The sequence below is a fragment of the Chionomys nivalis genome, chromosome 26, assembly GCF_950005125.1.
Source record: "Chionomys nivalis chromosome 26, mChiNiv1.1, whole genome shotgun sequence".
NCBI classification, from domain to species: Eukaryota; Metazoa; Chordata; class Mammalia; order Rodentia; family Cricetidae; genus Chionomys; species Chionomys nivalis.
Window position 1 is genome coordinate 16,055,617 of NC_080111.1, and position 19,843 is coordinate 16,075,459.

The window sequence follows — 19,843 nt, forward strand, 5'->3', positions numbered from 1 at the left end:
GACACTGACCTGACATTTGCACACTCATGGAAACATATGCCACATACACACATACACACACACACACACAAACAAACAAAATAACAAGGCTCAATTTCTTTATCCTATAGCAATCAACCCAAAGTGTAAATGCTATATACAGAGACCTCCAACACACGGTTCCCATGCAAGTATCTGGAACACTTTGAAAGCATACAGCCAGAGATTTCTTGCTTCACTAAGATATTTTCCTTCATAAAATAAATGAAGTTGTGATCCAAGCTGTATTCATAACACAGCTGGGGATATGTCTCATCAAGTAGAGCACCTACCTAGTATGTGTAAGACTGGGTTCAATTCTCAGTACCACAGAGGGAAAAATCTTTTCAACTACGCAAGGTAGCACATACCTCCAACCTCAACACTTGGGAGAATGAGGCAGGAGGATCAGGAGTTCTATGTCAGTCTCAGCTACATAGGAGTATGAGGCCAGCCTGAGTTACATAAAGCCCTGTCTCACAGCAAACAAACAAAAAACCCAAAATACAGCTGGGTCCCAGTATTTTGCTGAAGCCTCGGATGAGACTTACTGATTTGATAAAAAGATATTTAGGTAACGTCTTTAGAAATAAAATTTATTAAAGAATATTTATATTAGGGGCCGGAAGAGATGGCTCAGTAGTTAATTGTATATATTTCTCCTCCAGAGAACGCAAGTTCTTTGCCCAGAACCCACAATGGACTGAAGCCTCTGGCTATGGGGGCACTTGCACTTATGCATATAACCCAACCCCAATCACGTAATTAAACAGTTTTAAAATGTTTTTTATCATATATGAGAAACATAAATCAATATTAGACATCAGAACGCAAGGTTTTGATGACTAATATTTTATTTTATTTTGAGATAGTCTCATATCTACCAGGCTGGCCTTGAATTTCTGGGCATTCTCCTTCCATCTTATGTGTTCTGGGATTACAGGTCAAAACCATGTGACCACATCCAGTACTACAGAGAATTTCATAGCATTTCAACTTAATCAGCCCTGATTAGCACACTGAACCCAGCACTATACTAGCAACAGAACAAAGATACAACATCTCCCCTTAAGTATGAAAGAGACACCTAATCATACAAAAAAGTGAAGTTAGTGCAATAAAACAAAGTGGGCGTAGCTTCACCTTTAGTCCCAGCACTTGGGAGTTACAGGCAGATGGAATCTTGTGAGTTCCAGGTTAGCCTGGTCTACATAGTAAGTTCCAAGTCAGCCAGTGCTAGAGCGATGTCTTGTTAACAACACATCAGGAGCTCGTAGAAACACTAATGTAGCCGGGCGATGGTGGCGCACGCCTTTAATCCCAGCACTCGGGAGGCAGAGGCAGGCGGATCTCTGTGAGTTCGAGGCCAGCCTGGTCTACAGAGCTAGTTCCAGGACAGGCTCCAAAGCCACAGAAAAACCCTGTCTTGAAAAAACAACAAAAAAAAACAAAACAAAAAAAAGAAACACTAATGTAGCACTCCTGAAACCTGAACATGTACAAAAATCACCTAGAGATCTTATTCTAAATGAAGACTCTAATTCAAAGTAAGAAGAAAGAACAGCCTGGACGGGAGGGAAAGACCAGATCACAGGTAACGGAAGAACATACTGTACAACAGTAAGAGTCCACTAGATGTTTTAAATAAAGGAAATTCACAGTGTAGAAAGCAGGAATAGGAAAGTAACAAGGGAATTCAGATGACTGGAGGTTATCTATTGACCGAGGGAGGGGAAGCATCAGACTCCTGGGCTACAGACCTGAGCTGGTTGGGTTTTTGTCAAACTGACACAAGACAGAGAGTCACTGAAAAGATGCAACTTCTGCTGAGAAAATGCTTCCAAAACGTAGGCTTTTAGGGTGGTCTGTGGACATGTTCTTGATTAATGATTGAGTGGAAGATCACAGCACACTAAAGGCAGTGCCACCCCTGGTCAGGTGGTCCTTAGTTATACAAAAAAACAAGCTGAGCAAGCCATGAAAAGTAAGCCAATAAGCATTGTTTTTCCATGGTCTCTGTACCAGTTCCTGTCTTGAGTTCTTGCTTTGACTTCCCTCAATGATAGACCATGACATGGACGCATAAGCCAAAAATATCTCTTTCCTCCACAAGTTGCTTTTTTTTTTGTCACAGAACTAAATAAAAATCGAGACTTGAGTGATAAATAGAGCTCCGTGCTATCAGACACAGATGAGAGACAGAGGAGAACAGTTTCAGGGTTAGCAATAGACTTCAGCAAAAATATCTGTGGTAATCAAGCTTGATCACATGGTAAAAGAGTTAACGGCAAACTAGAAAATGGAGATTGATAATAAAGACTTTTTAAAAACCCTAAGCCAAATGAATGAATAAATACCTACTAAAAAATGAAGGGAATAGTTTTGTTTTTGGCTTTTTTTTGGAGGGGGTATAGGAAGACCTATGTTTATCTACTGAAAAGACAGGACTGGTAGAGAAGCAAAGGATCGAATCCAAGAGCAAGTTAAGACCACTGGTTGCCAAGGTGCTAGGAAAAAGCTAGGGTGTAAGGCTGCATTAGTATTAGCTCCTGCTGGAAGGCTCATGTAGGGCAGGCACAATATCACTGACAGAAGAAATGGGGTAAGGAGAGAACCAGGATCAGAGAATAAATGCAAAGTACAACGACATATATGTATGAAAATGTCATAATGAAAACCTATTTATACACTGTGGTGGTGTGAGTAGGTATGGCCCCCACAGAATCATGTTTGAATGCTTAGCCCATAGGGAGTGGCATTATTAGGAGATGTGGCCTTAATGGAGGAAGTATGTCACTGTCGGGGTGGGTTCTGAGGTCTTATATGCTCAAGCTATACATAGTTGCTTCTGCTACCTGCAGATCAAGATGGAGAACTCTCGCCAGGCATTGGTGGCGCACGCCTTTAATCCCAGCACTCGGGAGGCAGAGGCAGGCGGATCTCTGCGAGTTCGAGACCAGCCTGGTCTACAAGAGCTAGTTTCAGGACAGGCTCCAAAACCACAGAGAAACCCTGTCTCGAAAAACCAAAAAAAAAAAAAAAAAAAAAGATGGAGAACTCTCAGCTCCTTCTCCAGCACCATGTCTGCCAGCAAGCCACCATGTCCCACCATGATGATAACGAACTACCTCTGAAACTGTAAGCCAGACCCAATTAAATGCTTTCCTTTGTAAGAGTTACCATGGTCATGGTATCTCTTCATAGCAATAGAAACCCTAAAAAGGCATACACTAAGAACATTAATTATATATTTTTAAAGACCAGAGGTAGCAGCTAGTAGTAAGGTTGATCACCCAAGTGTGATTTCTGCAACCCATGAAAAGGTTCCATGGTTTCTGCATCAGTTCCTGTCTCCAGGGTCCTGACTTGAGTTCCTGCTTGGGAGAGTGCTTGCCTAGTATGCATGAAGCCCTGAGTTTGATCCCTGGGAACACAACGTGGTGGTACGTGTTGAGTTGAAAATCCTAGTACTCCAGAAGTGGAAGGAGGAAGGTCAAAAGTTCAAGGCCATTCTTTGCTACACAACTTATTAAATGCTCACCTAGAATCCTTTAGTGATAAACAAAAAATTAGTTTACCTCTGAAAGGTAAAAATGATAACAAATAAAGTGTTAAATTAATAATCATGGTGGGTGTTTCAATTTTCTATTAGAGAAAACGAAATGGCAGAACAGCCACATAGGGTACTCTCTTCGGGAAAATTCAGAAGGATGGTGAGGTAGCAACAAAATCTGTAAGGAAAGGCTGAAGACAGTCATGGAAGCAGGCCACAAATTGGGCCATCCTTGAATGACTCAGCAGAACTCTGAAGGAATGGAAAAGCTGATCAGACCACACACAAAGATTAGTAGTAGCTGTGATAGGAAAGCAGAAAAGTGTGGAAGCCTAACTCAGTTCACAGGGCTCGAAGAAAGTAAAGCCATGCCACACCCACATATTCAGAGTTTGCTTAACCTAACTAATCTCTTATATTATAAAATCTTTCCTCTTTGACAGAGTACTACAACTATGTAGACTTACTTATCCAGCTTAAGATTATTTTCATTGGGTTTTTAAAAATAAAGTACTATGTCCATAGTAAAATGAAACCTCAATAATACATAAATGCATGAGGAAAATCACCTTTCAAACAAACAAACATTATTAAAAATTCTCTTTCAGTTTTTTGTTTTGTTATTTTTCGTGGAATTCAGAATGATCTATAATCATTACATAGCTGAGGTTGGCCTTGAACTCCTGATATACTTGCCTCCTCTCTTAGTGCTGAGGTTATCACGTGCTGCCAACACACCCAGCAACCACCGTATTACACATGCTTCCTTCCTCTGTGTGCATTTATAAAAACTTGGAATGATACTGTTTAACCATTTTTGTACATTCTGAATTATTAATAAACCTGTTCTAGAAGGTATAAAATGAAAATTATATAAATTGTTAGCTAACATTCTGTTTTCAAAAATACAAATCAGGCCGGGCGATGGTGGCGCACGCCTTTAATCCCAGCACTCGGGAGGCAGAGGCAGGCGGATCTCTGTGAGTTCTAGACCAGCCTGGTCTACAGAGCTAGTTCCAGGACAGGCTCCAAAGCCACAGAGAAACCCTGTCTCGAAAAACCAAAAAAAAAAAAAAAAAGAAATGAAAAGAAGACTTAAATAAAGTTGATTTAAAAAAAAAAAATACAAATCAGTAGGAACTCTTTTACTTCATTTATAAAATTTGTAGCAGGAGACATTAAAGCCTATCAGTTAAATTGTTCTCCATCATGATCTACATCTTCAAATGCATGATATGCAGCACACATAACACTGTTTACATTGTTTCAATGAATACAGTTACTATAACTTCACTGAGATTAATACTTACCTGTTCTTGTAACTTCATTTTATTTTCTGTCATCTGTTCTATGAGTTTGCCAAGTTTCTTTAAAGATTTCAGGTCACTTCCCACTTCCTTTTCTATGAATGCAGACACATTCAGGGGAAGCTCATTGTCATCTCTACCTTGCATGAGTTGTTCACTTCCAACAAGAGCTGCAATGTTCATGTCACCTACAGAAAGGAAAAGCAACTACTCACATCATTGTGTTATAGGAATTACAAAAGCATAAGCTGCATTAGCTCTTTTAAAAAAAATTGTTATGGGTGTGTGTGTGTGTGTGCGTGCATATTTTGGTTTAAAGTTTTTGTTTTTGAGATAGGGTCTCTGTAGCCCGGCAGGCCTTGAACTCTCTATACAACTGGAAATGAATGTCTGATCCTCCTGACTCCACATTCCAAGTCTTTGCTGAAATTATAGGTGCCCCACTACACAGTATTGTGCAGTTCTGGGTACTGAACCTAGAGCGCTGAGCGTGCTAAGCAAGCACCCTATCATATCTAAATGAAGATATGCCTAAATGAAAAATGTGTATGAGATACTGTTCAAATATTTATGTATAGAGTAACAGAATATACCAGACCAAGGTGGTTCATTCTACCGGAGGCTAGCATTCCAGGGGCTGAAGGAGAACAAATACAAATTCAAGGCCAGGTTGAACTATATAGTGAACTATGTCTCAAACCCCTACAAAAACAATAACTTGATGTCCTAAGTTTGATGCCCAGGACATACATGGTAGAAGACAGCTAACTCTCACAAGCTGTCCTCTGATCACCACACAAACACTGTAGCACACACGTGCCTATGTACACACACACACTAAAAAAAAATACAATAAAAAATTTTATTTATACAAAAGGAGGATCAGATCATCTGCAGCAAATGAGAAGAAACCACTGATAGAAGAAATAAAACAAGGCTAAGTCTCAACTTCCAAACTATAAATAAGTAATAATGTAGGCCCCAGTCTATAAAGGTTGAAAATGAGACTAAAATCATATTTCCTGGCTTTTAATTCAAAACTATTTTTATTCTCTTATCCATATATGAACAGCTATTTTTTTCTGTATCTCAACTTTAATATTTGACATATGTTAGCCACAATATAACTAATACATTAAAATATAATTATCTGTGGCTAGGGATGAGATTCAATTGGTAAAATGATACCGAATGTGATGGCACACGCCTGTAATGGAGTACTGGAGAAGTGGGGGAAGGAAGATGAGAAGTTCAGAGGCATCCGCAGCACGACACAGCAAATTTAAGACCAGCCTGGGATACATAAGACACATCCAACTGCAATCATGTCCTGACTGCTTAATATCTTCTTAAGAACTTTTCATAAATATAACAAATGAGTTGTACAGAGTATATTTGACAGAAGTGGGTGGTCAATTTAACCTTCACTTTAAACAACAAAAATTACAACCATATTTAAATATGGCATACTATATTCTTAAGCGCATCTCCTTCAAAATTATAAATAAGGATTTTTTTATTATCTATTTATGTTTTGAGAGAGCTCTCAGATATCCCGAGCTGGTCTCAAATTTGCTTATCTAGTCAAAGATGACTTTGACTTTCAATTTCTAATCCTTGTGTCTCCACCTCTTGGGCGCTAGGATTACAGGCATGCACCATACTTGGTTTTATTTTGGTTTCTTTTTTTTTTATTTTTTATTTATTATGTATACAATATTCTGTCTGTATGTAGGCCAGAAGAGGGCACCAGACCTCATTACAGATGGTTGTGAGCCACCATGTGGTTGCCGGGAATTGAACTCAGGACCTTTGGAAGAGCAGGCAATGCTCTTAACCACTGAGCTATCTCCAGCCCTTATTTTGGTTTCTTAAGGTAGGATCTATGGGCTGGAGAATAACTATTGTTGCTTTTGCAGAAGACCAGGGTTTGATTCCCAGCACCCACACGACAGCTTAGAACCATCTTAACTTCAGTTCCCAGGGATCTGAAGTCCTCTTCTGGCTTATTCTGGCACCAGAGAAGCATATGGTGCACAGGCATACATGTAAGCAAGACACCATAAAAATTAAAAATAAATCAATTTAAATTTTAAAAAGTAGTCTAGGCTTAATTATACTTCACAAATCTAAAAAATAAAGATCTAAAAACAAAAAGATAGGCTCTTAATCTGTGACCCAGACTGGTCTCCAAATCATGGCAATCCTCCTGCCTCAGTCTCCTAAGAAATGGAATTTCAGACATGAGCCAGCACACCTGGCTCCTTTTATTTCTTATAAAGAGCATTCAGCATTGCACAGCAGATGACTGAGTCACTGGCTACACAACAACAAAGTCCTTAATGCAATAATTTGTACCTGACATTCTAAAATGACAGATCAGTTATGTCAAGGGTCAAGGCATCTGAGTGGGATTTTTCAAGACAGGGTTTCTCTGTGTAGCAGTTCTGGCTGTCCTGGAATTCACTTCTTAGATCAGGACGGCCTCAAACTCCACCTGCCTCTACTTCCTGAGTGCTGGAATTAAAGCAGTGTGCTACCACTGCCTGGCAGCTTTCAGAGATCGTATTTTCATGTATACAGGTGTTTTGACTTCATGTATGACTGTGTACCACATTCGTCCAATGAACATAGAGGCCAGACACAGGCCAGAAGCAGGCATTGGATCCCCTAGAACTATAGTTATAAGTATTTGTTAGCCACCCTGTGGGTGCTGGGAATGGAACCCAGCTGGAAGAGCAGTGAATTCTCTTAACTAAGCCCGTTTTCTGTTTGTTTGTTTGTTTGTTTGTTTGTTTGTTTGTTTGTTTGTTTGTTTGTGTGGTGGTGCCTAAGTTCAAATGCACGGCTGCCACAAGTGCTAGGCAAGAACTCTGGCACTGTAATAAATACTTCCCAGACAATTTCTGCTTTTTAAAAAGGATTTGTTCATTTAACTGATGTACACATATGTTTGCTTCCCTGAGCCCTACAAGGTGAGAACAGGAGATTTAAACTCCTAAAACTAAAGACTAAGCTGCCACCTGTGTCCTGGGAACTGAACAAGGTACTCTGTAAAAGCAACAAGCCCTCTGAAGCAACAAGCCATCTCTCCAGATCCAAGAAAAAAGGGGCAGGGGGCTTAACAGCAGCCAACAGCAAGGTCAGAACTTCCTCCTAGGACATGGTGACATGGGCACCCTCAGTCTTGTCAAGCCATTGAACTAAACTCTTAGCACACTAAAAAAGCTATTGCTTGCTCTTTTGCTTCCTCTAAAAAAAAAAAAAAAAAGGTCCTGAAGAGATTGGGAATATGACACCTGGGAAACAGAGGCATGAGGGACAAAACCAACCCCTGAAGAGTACCGGATTTCTAATAACCTGCTATGCTTATGTCATTAAAGTAAAAGGATAAATATCCACATCTCTGACATGTTTTCTTGCCCTAGGTAGGAAATAGAGGTACCAGATCTTTTCCTTATCCCCTATCCGGACCAAAATCCAGGACCTAAGTTGTGTTCTACCTGAAGTAAATTTTAATTACAAATTTACTGAAAGTAAAAGTATAATTAAGCAATTATCTAACCTCTTTCTTGAGCCCAGCAACAGTGACCCACATCACTCCCTCCAAATACCTGATATCAGGCTGCTGTGTCATTAAAATGACAGGCCCCAGTGAAGTCATACCTGACAGGACACTAGGTAGGAGTCTCAGAGTGCTCTCTCTATATCTTACAGTCTTAAAGAGACAAAAGTCCATGTGCAAAGATAACTAGTATTTATTACTATTTACACATTGTACAGAAGAAAATACTTCATTTAAAAGATAACAGGTTAAGGAACCTCTTTTGCAGAGCCTGAAAGAGTGTGCTGGGAAGAACAGCCAGGCAAAAAGAACTAAGGGTTTGAAGCCTGCTTACTTTTCTCCTCTGTGTTCTTCATTTCGTCACCGCTTTCGGGGCAGCACTGGCAGAAAAACAGGTGTGGCAAACAAGTTAGATTCAAGTGGAGTGCACCCAGGGCTCCAAAAGGTCACCTACTGGAGGAGAGGTCCTGAGCGCGTATCCCAGGGGTACTTCTGACCACCTCCCTAATGCCACCACTGCCACCTTCCCAGAAATCTGGACCACCTCGCCAGGCTCCCAATTACCCTGCCAGGACACTGAGTCCACCTTCCCGCCAACTCTCAAAACGGTCATCTTCCTGGGACACTCCACTGTGACTACTTCCCCGGGGGAGCCCCTAACTGCCTCGGACCGTGCGAACCACCTTCACAGGCTCCCAGGTTAACTTAGCGGGGATAATCCCCCTAGGGAGGTCTGTGCCACCTCTCAGGGACACCTCACCGGGGCTGCCGACACCCTGCCTATCTCGCCAGCTGGAAGCATCCTGCCTCCGCGCGAGTCCTCGATTCCATTCGCCGCCAGCCTGCCTTACAGAGTCCGGTAAAGGCACCCACGGAAGGGCAAAACAACCACATCAGCCTCCAGGGAGGCCAGACTGAGCGCCACCTCGGCTTCCTTTAGCCGTCTCTCTGGTTCCGTTCTCTCGGCTAGAGAGACCTATCTGCGTCGCCGCAGTCTGTTCCGTGGCGCCACCTCTTGGTTGACTGTCACATCTACCGCTCATGGAACCCGGCGGCCCTGTGGAGGAAAGCATCCTCGCTGTGACAGAGCTCCCTCCACTTCTATGGAGTTAATAAAAACAGAATTCAGTCCTCACTTGGTGACCCACACTTGTAATCCCACCATTTGGGAGGTGAGGAAGGCAGGAGGATCAGAAGTTCAAAGTCAGCTCCAGCTACTGAGTTCAAAGATGCCCTTAAGTACGTGTGATAATGGAACTTGAAAATAGTTCTCCTTCCATGCCACAGATTTTATGTGAATCTGTAAGTTTATTATAAATATCTAGACAATATCCTGATGTTCTGAAAATGAGAGTGAGCATGGTGGCCGTAAGAGGCAAACTAGGTTACTTGGCATGAATTTACCAATGAATGCCAGTATCTAGCGCTTTATTTAAAATTGGTCAAATTGCGTAGAGATGACCCTCTTATTTTCCACCTAGAGAGTCATTCTGGGAGCCAGACAGAAAAGAAAAGCACTCAAAATCTAACATGCACTTTACCTAGCAGAGGCCCCTAAGCCTCTACCATTTCCCACGGAGGAGGAACTGGAGTTACTTAGAAGCAACAGCGGAGAATCTGGAAATCTGACAACCTCATTAGCAAATCCTGAAAGGCAATGCCTTTGAGATCAAAACAAATGGGGATCCAACGGAGATTTCCAAAGGAGAAAAAAAAAACTTTTTTTTAATTTTATTTTGAGACAGGGTTTCTCTGTAGCTTTTGGTTCCTGTCCTGGAACTAGCTCTTGTAGACCAGGCTGGCCTCGAACTCTCAGAGATACGCCTGCCTCTGCCTCCCGAGTGCTGGGATTAAAGGCGTGCGCCACCACCGCCCGGCTCCAACAGGAGAAAATCTTTAGAGAAAACAGAAACTACTCAATGAGAAGAAAACACACTGTGGTGCAGACATATAAGCAGACAAACACCTTTACACATAAAATGAAAGTAGCTCCCACAACTGCCTCTGACCCTCCCCTGACCTTAACCCATGGGGAGGGTTAATGGGTACCATATCACACCACTGAGAGAGACCAGTCAGGAACAGGAAACACCTCAGCCCCCCCTACACACACACACACACACACACACACACACACACACACAGAGGGAGGGGCCAATCAGAAGCGAGTAAACAACTCCGGGAGTCCTCTGCAATTCCCCTAGACCTAAGGCAGCCAATCAACTCAGTCGGGATACCCCTAGTCAGAGCTTGAGTCAATCCCAAATCCGTACCTATGTAGGTTTGAAATCCCCCAAGTCCTTCACATCTTGCCTGGCCACTATAAAAACTGCCTCTCCACACTACTCAGGGTCTCCTCTGCTGTGCTGCTGCTGCTACTGCTGCTGCTGATAGTGGTGGTGGTGCTGCTGCTTTGGATGGAGAGAGAGGCCCCAGTTAACTCGTATTAAAAGACTCTTTACATTTGCGTTGGATTCAGTCTGGTGGTGGTATTTTGGGTATCTGGACTTTGGGCATAACAGTATACTGAGCACCTATCTCAAAAAAAAAGTGAATGAATAAATGAATTAAACAAGGACAAAAGAAAGAATTTAGGTAGGTAACTGAGGTGAATAATAGAGGAAGGCAATACAGAACCCACATGTCTAAGCTAATTATATATGGCTGTGGTCATTGAATGAGAATGACCCCCATAGGCTCATATGTTCGAACACTTGGTCCCCAGTAGATAGAACTGTTTGGGAAGGAGCAGGAGGTGTGGCCTTGTTGGAGGACGCGTGTCAATGGCAGCTAGCTTTGAGGTTTCAAAAGCCCACACCATTCCTGATGTTCTCCACCTCAGCTACTGCTCATATCTGCCTGCTGCCATGCTCCCCATGAAGGTCATCATCATGTATTCATCCTCTGAAACTGTAAGCCCCAATAAACTCTTTTTTTCTACAAGTTGCCTTGGAGATGGTGTCTCATTATAGCAGTACGAAAACAAGACAATGATAATTAGTTGAATTTTCACATTAAATCCATATTTTAAGAAGAAGTCTTGGGTTGGAGAGATGCCGTGGGACAATCTGTGGAACAATCTTTGTACACTGTAAATTGGTATTGCTCTTATTGTTAATAAAAAGCTGACTGACCATAGTTAGGCAGGATTTTCAGGGCAGAGAGAATGCTGGGAAGAAGGAGGGTAGAGTCAGAGGAGTAGCCAGCCAGATGGAAAGGGAGCAGGATATGCAGGAGAGGTAAAAGCCAAGAGCCTCAGGGCAGCACCTTAATTAATTTAAGTTGTAAGAGCAAGAGCAAGGTAGTAATAAGCCAGAGCTATCAACCAAGCATTTATAATTAATAATAAATCTTTGAATGGTTATTTGGGAAGCAGCTGGCTGAACAGAGCTGATCATGGTCCCGATGAAAAACTCCACCTATAGGGTTCGTCAATACGATGTTCACTGTGCAAGCATGAGTTCAGATCTTAGTACTCGTGTAAAAAGTTAGACACAGCAGGGACCTGTAAAACAAGCATTAGAAAGACAAAGACAGGATCCTTAAGCTCTCTGGCCAACCAGTCTAGTGAAATAGATGAGCTCCAGGGTCAGCGAAAAGCTTTATCAAAAAGTAAGGTAGAGGGATGATCAAGATGGCTCAAAAGGAGAAGGCACTTGCCAAGCAAGCCTGACAACTTGACTTCTATTCCCAGAAACCATGTAAAGGTAGAAGGAGAGAACCAACCTCTACAGAATTGACCTCTGACCTCCACATGTAGGCATGCACACACATACACACATGTCATAAACACACAATGGTAAAAATAAATAAGTTGGAAGGTGATAAAGGAAAATACCCAATACGGGCCTTCGGTCTCCTTGAACTTAAAAGTGAACAAAGGCTTAGTGACTTTCTTGTGATAAAACCAGCTTAAGGGAGAAAGGGTTGAAGATGGCTGACAGTTCATTACGGAAGGGAAGCTAAGGACGTTGGTCACCTCACACCCACAATAGGAAGCAGAACAATGAAAGGGTCATTAGAACTCCCAAGAAGGTCGTGACCCACAGGTTGAGAGCCTCTGATTTACATGGTCCAGAATCCCAGCCAGAGAATGATGCTATTCATAGTATGTGGGTCTTTCCATTTCAATTAAGTCAATCAGGATAATTCTACATAGGCATGGCCAGGGGCCTGTCTCCCAGGTAATTCTAGATTATGTCAAATTGACAAATAAGACAATCATCACATATGTGAACATAAACACAGAGATACAACAAACAACACATGTCTAAGAGAAATACAAAGATTTGAAATACCATTTTTATTTGAGACAGGCTCTCACCTAACCCATGTTGATCTGGGATTCCTTACATAGCCCCAAAGGACCATAGCCTTCTAGTCCTTCTGCCCCCATCAACTTTGTGCTGGGATAACAAGCTTGTGACACTCCATGTTTTAGTTAGGGTTTCTGTGACTATGAAGAGACACCATGACCACAGCAACTCTTATAAAGTATAACATTTAATTGGGGTACCTCACATACAGTTCAGATAGTCAGTCCATTATCATCATGGTGGGACATGATGGCATACAGACATGGTGCTGGAGAAGTAACTGAGAATCCTACACCGGGCAGGCAACAGGAAGTAGTCTGAGACACTGGGTAGAATTTTGAGCATATATGAGACCTCAAAGTCCACCCTCCACAGTTACACACTTCCTTCAACAAGGTCACATCCACTCAAAGCCACACCTCCTAATAGTGCCACTCTGTTTGAGGGCCATTTTCTTTCAAACCACCACACTCTTACAAATCTTGATTTATTTTATTTTATTTTTGCCCTGAGTTGAAGTCCGGGGAAAAAATTACATCTGAAATGTTATAGGGTGTTTTGATTTGATCAGTTTGCTACTTGAAGAGCATAAGAATAAGAATAAAAATACATTTTGTTTTTAGTGACCCCAAAGCATAAGCCAGCAGTGATGGGGTTTCCCTGACAGTCCGACTAGGAAGTTCTCAAATGTAGGAAGTGGCAAAAACAGACTGAAGCAGCAGATTGTCCTGAGTCCCAGGCCTATCTGGGTTACAGAGTAAACAATTCTGTCTCAAAGAGGGATTGTGGGAGAATGGTATTCTTAGATCTTGTTATGTTTGTATCAAGTTGTAGAAGAGAAAGTAATTCTTTTTTTCATTATTGTTCACTGAGTGATGGGGTGCAACAAGAAAGAGTCATAATGTCTGAACATGACCGAAACACAACACAAGCCTCGAATTGATAGGAAACTCATTCAATTGATGTGCGCTCTTACCTATAATAAAAGGCGAAAGAGGCTCTCACTCAAGCGCAATTAACAACTAAAAATGCAGTCTCTCTGTTTTTAAATTCTAGATAAGCTCGGAGCCCCTTGCCTGTGGCGAGAGGCATCCCAGGCACCGGTGGGCGGAGCGTCCTCCCGGGACCGAAGGGGTGGGTGAGGCGGGCTCCGCCCCAGGGCGTGGTCTGCGCAGCGCTGTGCCGCACGTGTGCGAGCCCGGCGGCTGGTGGGAGATCTGGTACGAGAGAGTTGCCTCGCGGTGTATCCTTTGCGGACTGGCGCTGGCTGCAGTCTCCTCAGAGTGGCGGCCGCTCTCCTGCGTCCAGAGCGAGCGCCTTCTTTGCCGCTTGGCCCGCGCCTTCAGGCTCCGGGTAAGTGCTTGGCCAGGCGGCACGGCCCCAGGCCTCCGGAGAAGCACGCGGCCGGGAGGGTGGCTGGCCGCGGTCGCAGCCCGCGCCGTCCCCGGTTTTTCCGCCTCCGGCTCCACATTTCTCGCTCTCCGGTATCTGCTCCATGCTCCCCGACCCAGGATCCCAGATCCCTAATTCCCGATCGGTGCTCCCGGACCCCGGCTCTTCCTGGCTGGTCGTTAGGCGGCGCTGCGTCCCTAGCCCCTCTTTGGCCGCTGCTCTGTGGACCGGAACCTTTTCCTCTCCTTCCTTGCGTGGAGGTGCCTTAGGCGCTCCCCAAGCTCATTTCCTTCTTAGAAATACAAACCAACCGTTTCCCCAGCCCTGCTCAACCCCCCAAATTGTCCGACCGGTGTGCACGGGTCTGGGCTTAGTGCTGGTATTGGCCGCAAATGTTTTACGTTCTAGGCCGGCCTCGGGCTGCTGCTCTCCTCACCCCCAAGAAAGCAATCAGGCTTTCTGGGGTCTTTTCTCCAGCCTTTGCTGTGCAGGCTACTTACCCTTTGGTCCTTACCACAAGCCCTAAACTGAGGGGGCTTTAAAAAGCACATGGTTATTGCTGTTAATCAGCGCCTGTCAAGAAAGTAGGATTGGAAGAGTTACAGGCCACTTCTTTTTTTTTTTTTTTTTTTTTTTTTTGGTTTTTCGAGACAGGGTTTCTCTCTGGTTTTGGAGCCTGTCCTGGAACTAGCTCTGTAGACCAGGCTGGTCTCGAACTCACAGAGATCCGCCTGCCTCTGCCTCCCGAGTGCTGGGATTAAAGGCGTGCGCCACCATCGCCCGGCTTACAGACCACTTCTTAAAAATAAAAATAAAAAATGAAATTAAAAAAAAAAAAACAAAATGTAGGTGTTGTTTTGATTTGTTCCCACTCTAAAATTACCACCACCAACAATAACAACAACAACAAATACAAAATCTGTGGCCATCTGTAAATTGGTATACCCCAGTAGCAGGGCAATGTTTTTATTGAAGGAGCTGTCAAAATTCAGACAATTTGCTGTAGTGAGAAAGAGGGAAATCATGTCCAATAATTAGCAAATAGCCAACAGACAGAAATTGTTAATTTAACAAGCGTACTTGAACACATAGTTTTGAGACAGGACTTACTGTGTAGACCGGGGTGGCCCGCACTAGAGATCCTCTTGCCTCAGCCCTCCGAGTGCTGGTCTTACAGGAGAAGGCCATCCACTGTATTCCCCTCTGAACTTGACTCTGTCTTTTTGTGGAGGAAGGGTTGAGACAGTCTCCCTACTGTATAGCCTTTCTGTCCTGGAACTCTCTGTGTAGACCAAGCTGGCCTGGAACTCACGGGCTTGGGCCGCCACACTCTACTGTTCAACATTTTTGTTAGAGGATGGGGCAATACAAGGCACTAATGAAACTGAGATTTTGCATCCTGGAAAGACATAACAGACCAGTTGGTCTGTTACCCTAATTTCTACCTGTGATCTTTACAGGTTCTATTCTGCCCCCGTGGGACTCTCAGGGTCTACTGAGAGTTTTTCAGGTCTACTTTCTTCAAGTCTTTAAAACATCTTTATGGAGGCTTCACACAAAATGACCCTTTCTGCTCATCCATCCCTTTCTCTGCTTTTAACTGGCTTACATGTCCTCACACAGGGTTTGTTTAATTGTATTCTGCTTCTGAAAACATCCTCTGCAAATTTATTTTGTTTTTTAATATGTCCACGAGTAGAATGTCATCTGTTTTGTTGCAAGAAATCATCCATTTTCATCCAGTGCCTCCACAGGATGAAAATATGTACTCGATATGTAAATTTTTCTTTCTGAATAGGATGTTGGGTGTGCTCTGCCCTTAAAGAAAGTGTTTCTAAGTCATGCATGCTGCTGCAGGCCTTGGCAGGAGGATCACGAGTTCAAAAGCAGCCTGTAAGGGTATTCTGAGCAATTTAGGAAGACCCTGTCTCAAAGTAAAGAAAAAGGTTAATGTGGTTCATTGTTAGCACACTTGCTAACATGCACAGCTATTCGTGAGACCCTCCCTGTCTCAGAATGCAAAAGTATTTAAAGGAGCAAACCATGAGTAAGCATAAACAATAGCCCAGGAATCAAAAAGCAGAGCAAAACCAAGTGGGAAGTCCAGAGATATATAGAGAGAGTAGACAGTCAAGGAGACACCATGTAGCTGCCAAAGAAGAAGGATGCAGCAAAGGAGGACACCCGCCAGAACCTTACCTTACTGCCTTACCTTACCCGTAGGCCACAACCTCGTAGTGATACACAGATAATTAGAAATGGGTTAATTCACGATGTAAGAGCTAGCTAGAAGTATGCCTGAGTTATTGGCCAAACAGTGTTGTAATTAATATAGTTTCAGTGTAATTATTCCGGTCTAAGCCGTCGGGAAATGAAAGACCAGTCTCTGACTATAAGGAGACACCTCACTGACTAAGCCACCATCCCTTGCTGTTTTGAGTCTGAATCTCTTATAGCTCAGGTTGACCTTGAACTAATCCTTTAATTTCTGCCTCTCAAGTGCTTAGATTGCAGGAGTGTGCCATCATACCCGGCTGATTTCTTAGGTACTACATAACAGTACCCCTCTCGTTAATATGCTGCTGTATTTTATCAGTTTTGGAAAGATAATACACGTGCCCGGGACAAGGTTATAATAAAACAATGGTAGTATTCAGTGAAAGCACAGCTATAACTACCTAGGTCCTCAACTAGAAGTAACCACCTTTTGCAGTTCCTAGTCACTTGCATCTACATATTATTCAGCTTATTTATATTTATTTGTTTATTTGTTTGTTTATTTATTTATTTTGGCTTTTCGAGACAGGGTTTCTCTGTGGCGTTGGAGCCTGTCCTGGAACTCACTCTGTAGACCAGGCTGGCCTCGAACTCACAGAGATCCGCCTGCCTCTGCCTCCCGAGTGCTGGGATTAAAGGCGTGCGCCACCATCGCCCGGCAACTTATTTATATTTAATTTGTTTTATGTGTATGCATGTGCCTACACATCTGTGTGTAAGAACAGAGCACAGAATCCCCAAGGACTCACATTGCAGGCAGTTGTAAAGCCACTACATGCGGGTACTGGGAACTGAATGTGGAGCTTCTGAAAGAGCAACAAGAACTCTTGACTTCTGAGCCGTCCCTTCATCCCCCGAATTTATATTCTCTTTGTTTTGGGTTTGTTTTGTTTTAATTTTTAAATTTTTTTATGTATGAGAGTTTGGCCTGTGTGTATATAGATACACCATGTAGATGTCTGGTTTCTGCAGAAGTCAGAAGAAAGCATCAGATCCCATGAAACAAATTTAGGATAGTTGTGAGCCACCATGTATTAGGAACCAAACCCAGGTCCTCTGCAAGAGCAACAAATGCTATTAACTATTGAACCATCTTGCCAGCCCCTCTCTAAATTATTTTCTTAAGATAAGTCCCATTTTTAAAAAAACATTTCTAGCTTAAAACTACATTTAAAGGCCGGGCGGTGGTGGCGCACGCCTTTAATCCCAGCACTTGGGAGGCAGAGGCAGGCGGATCTCTGGGAGTTCGAGGCCAGCCTGGTCGACAAGAGCTATTTCTGGGACAGGCTCCAAAGCTACAGAGAAACCCTGTCTCGAAAAACAAAAACAAAAACAAAACAACTACATTTAAAGTTTTTTGTTTGTTGGTTTATTGAGGTAGTGTCCTTTTGAATAGCCCCGACTGGCCTGAAACTCACAGAAACCCACATGACCTGCCCCCCACATGCTGCGATTAAAGGCATGTACCACTGCACCTAGCTGTTTATGAGAATGTTGGTGCAAATTATTATACTTGTTTTCTGTTTTTATATTTTTGAGTGTGTGCAAATATCAGAATTATTTACTTTCTCATTAAAAAGATACTTGCATGTTTTATTTATCTGAATGTGTGTCAATGAATGCTTCATGCATGTGATTGCCTTAGAAGGCCAGAAGAGAATGTCTAATCTAGAGTTGGACTGGCAGGTGGTTATGAGCCACCTGATATTAGGTATTAGGAACCACCTGGTATTAGGAACCAAACTTGGGTTCTCTGAAAAATCAGCAAGCATTCTTAACCATTGAGCCATCTTTCTACACCCCAGAGAATTATTGTAATAAATGATTTTTTAAAGGACCCTATGAACAAGGTTCATGTGCTTCTATTTGCCAAAAATCAGCTTCTTTATGGGAGATTGTTAACTTCTACTCTTTTCTCCTCTCTAAAAAGGTTCTCATAAATGTTTTCTTGGAACCTTAAAGATGGAAATGACAAACGTGTCCCTGAAACGTGGGTGCCTTGTTGTGGAAGATAATGACGGCGTGGCCTCACAGGAGGAAACAAAGAAACAGAAGGTCTCAGAGTGCTGTCTGATCGACAGTCAGGATGGAGTAGAAAATGAAGGTCTGCACAGCAGTGAGGATGAGCCTGGGCCTCTAGAAGCTGAAAGTACAAAGAAAGATGAAAAGAATTCCAGTGCTCACGTGCAAGAGGAGGAAGAGGAGGAAGAGGAGGAAGAAGGCCTTCCAGAGACAGGGGAAGAGGAGGAGCCAGAGAGCTTTGCAGACATGATGAAGCATGGGCTCACAGAGCTTGACGTCGGCATCACCAAGTTTGTGAGCCCTCATGAGGGCTTCTCAGGGATCTTAAAAGAAAGGTGTGTTTAGTGAGCATTATGCATGCTAGCCAAGCTCCTCAGCTACTGAGCTACAGTTCCAGCCCCCAGTTTTCCTCTTTCTTTGCTCTCTTCCCCTTTTTTAGTCTTACCCACGTTCTTCTCTTTAAAAAAGATCTTTGTTTGTTTTTGAGGCAGTGTCTCTCTAAATAGCCCAGGTAAACTCAGAAGTTATCTTAAACTTTCAATCCTCAGCCTCTTGAGTGTTAGAAATTTGGGGGCATGCCTTTACACCCAACTTTCCATTTGGTTTTCTAACCCCAAGAGTTGAGTTTCTGGTCAAAAAGGGACAATGTGGGAGAGCTGCCTGAGTAGATGGTCTTGGATTTTGAAAATGTTTGCTTTCTGTGGTCCTGGGCCTTGAACTCAAGGCCTCACTCACACCAGACAGAAACTCTTACTATACTGTACCCATTATATTTTTTTTTTTTAATTTTTTTTTCTTTTTTTTTTTTTTTTTTTTGGTTTTTCGAGACAGGGTTTCTCTGTGGTTTTGGAGCCTGTCCTGGAACTAGCTCTGTAGACCAGGCTGGTCTCGAACTCACAGAGATCCGCCTGCCTCTGCCTCCCGAGTGCTGGGATTAAAGGCGTGCGCCACCACCGCCCGGCTCTCTCATTCTTTCTTGACAGAATCTTACTGCTTAACCAGTTTGGTCTTTAATTCTCAATCTGTCTCATGATGAACTCTTAGTTCTTATCAAGGATAGACCTTTCCCAGAACTGTTTAAATAAATACAGTTTCCCAGTGGTGCACATTGTTAGTGTATGGGAGTGATATTTGTTTTGTTAAATTCTTTTAGACATTTTCAAGGTTTTTATTTTTCTGAATTCATCTTATAATCTTAAGCTGTCTCATATGACTAGACCATATTTTTAGTAGGAAGTTGTTTGGAGCCAGAAAGATTTAGGTATGACTCCGTTTAGCTACTTAATAACTGAGTCCTCTGAGCCTCAGTATCCACATCCACAAAATGGGTACCAGCATCACAGAAAGTGTGATGATAGAAACAAATTTTGTGGTAGCTTGCGACAGACTTACT

The 19,843-nt window shown here is 42.8% G+C and overlaps 2 protein-coding genes across 3 annotated transcripts in view; one reads left to right on the top strand and one right to left on the bottom strand.

The window, feature by feature from the left end:
* The window catches only part of Rint1 (RAD50 interactor 1), a 39,205-nt gene extending 29,827 nt beyond the window's left edge, over positions 1-9,378 (bottom strand). The window contains exons 1-3 of the mRNA XM_057758820.1: positions 9,204-9,378; positions 8,778-8,823; positions 4,882-5,066 (exon numbers count right to left, since the gene is read on the bottom strand). Coding sequence (XP_057614803.1) covers positions 4,882-5,066; positions 8,778-8,823; positions 9,204-9,245 — 273 coding nt within the window. The 5' untranslated portion in view covers positions 9,246-9,378. The remainder of the gene's footprint in view (positions 1-4,881; positions 5,067-8,777; positions 8,824-9,203) is intronic.
* A 4,577-nt stretch (positions 9,379-13,955) lies between these two features.
* Pus7 (pseudouridine synthase 7) overlaps positions 13,956-19,843 on the top strand; it is a 47,650-nt gene continuing 41,762 nt past the window's right edge. For both annotated transcript variants that reach the window (XM_057758785.1, XM_057758786.1), the window contains exons 1-2: positions 13,956-14,112; positions 18,359-18,785. In XM_057758785.1, the coding sequence (XP_057614768.1) occupies positions 18,391-18,785 (395 nt within the window). In that variant the 5' untranslated portion in view covers positions 13,956-14,112; positions 18,359-18,390. The remainder of the gene's footprint in view (positions 14,113-18,358; positions 18,786-19,843) is intronic.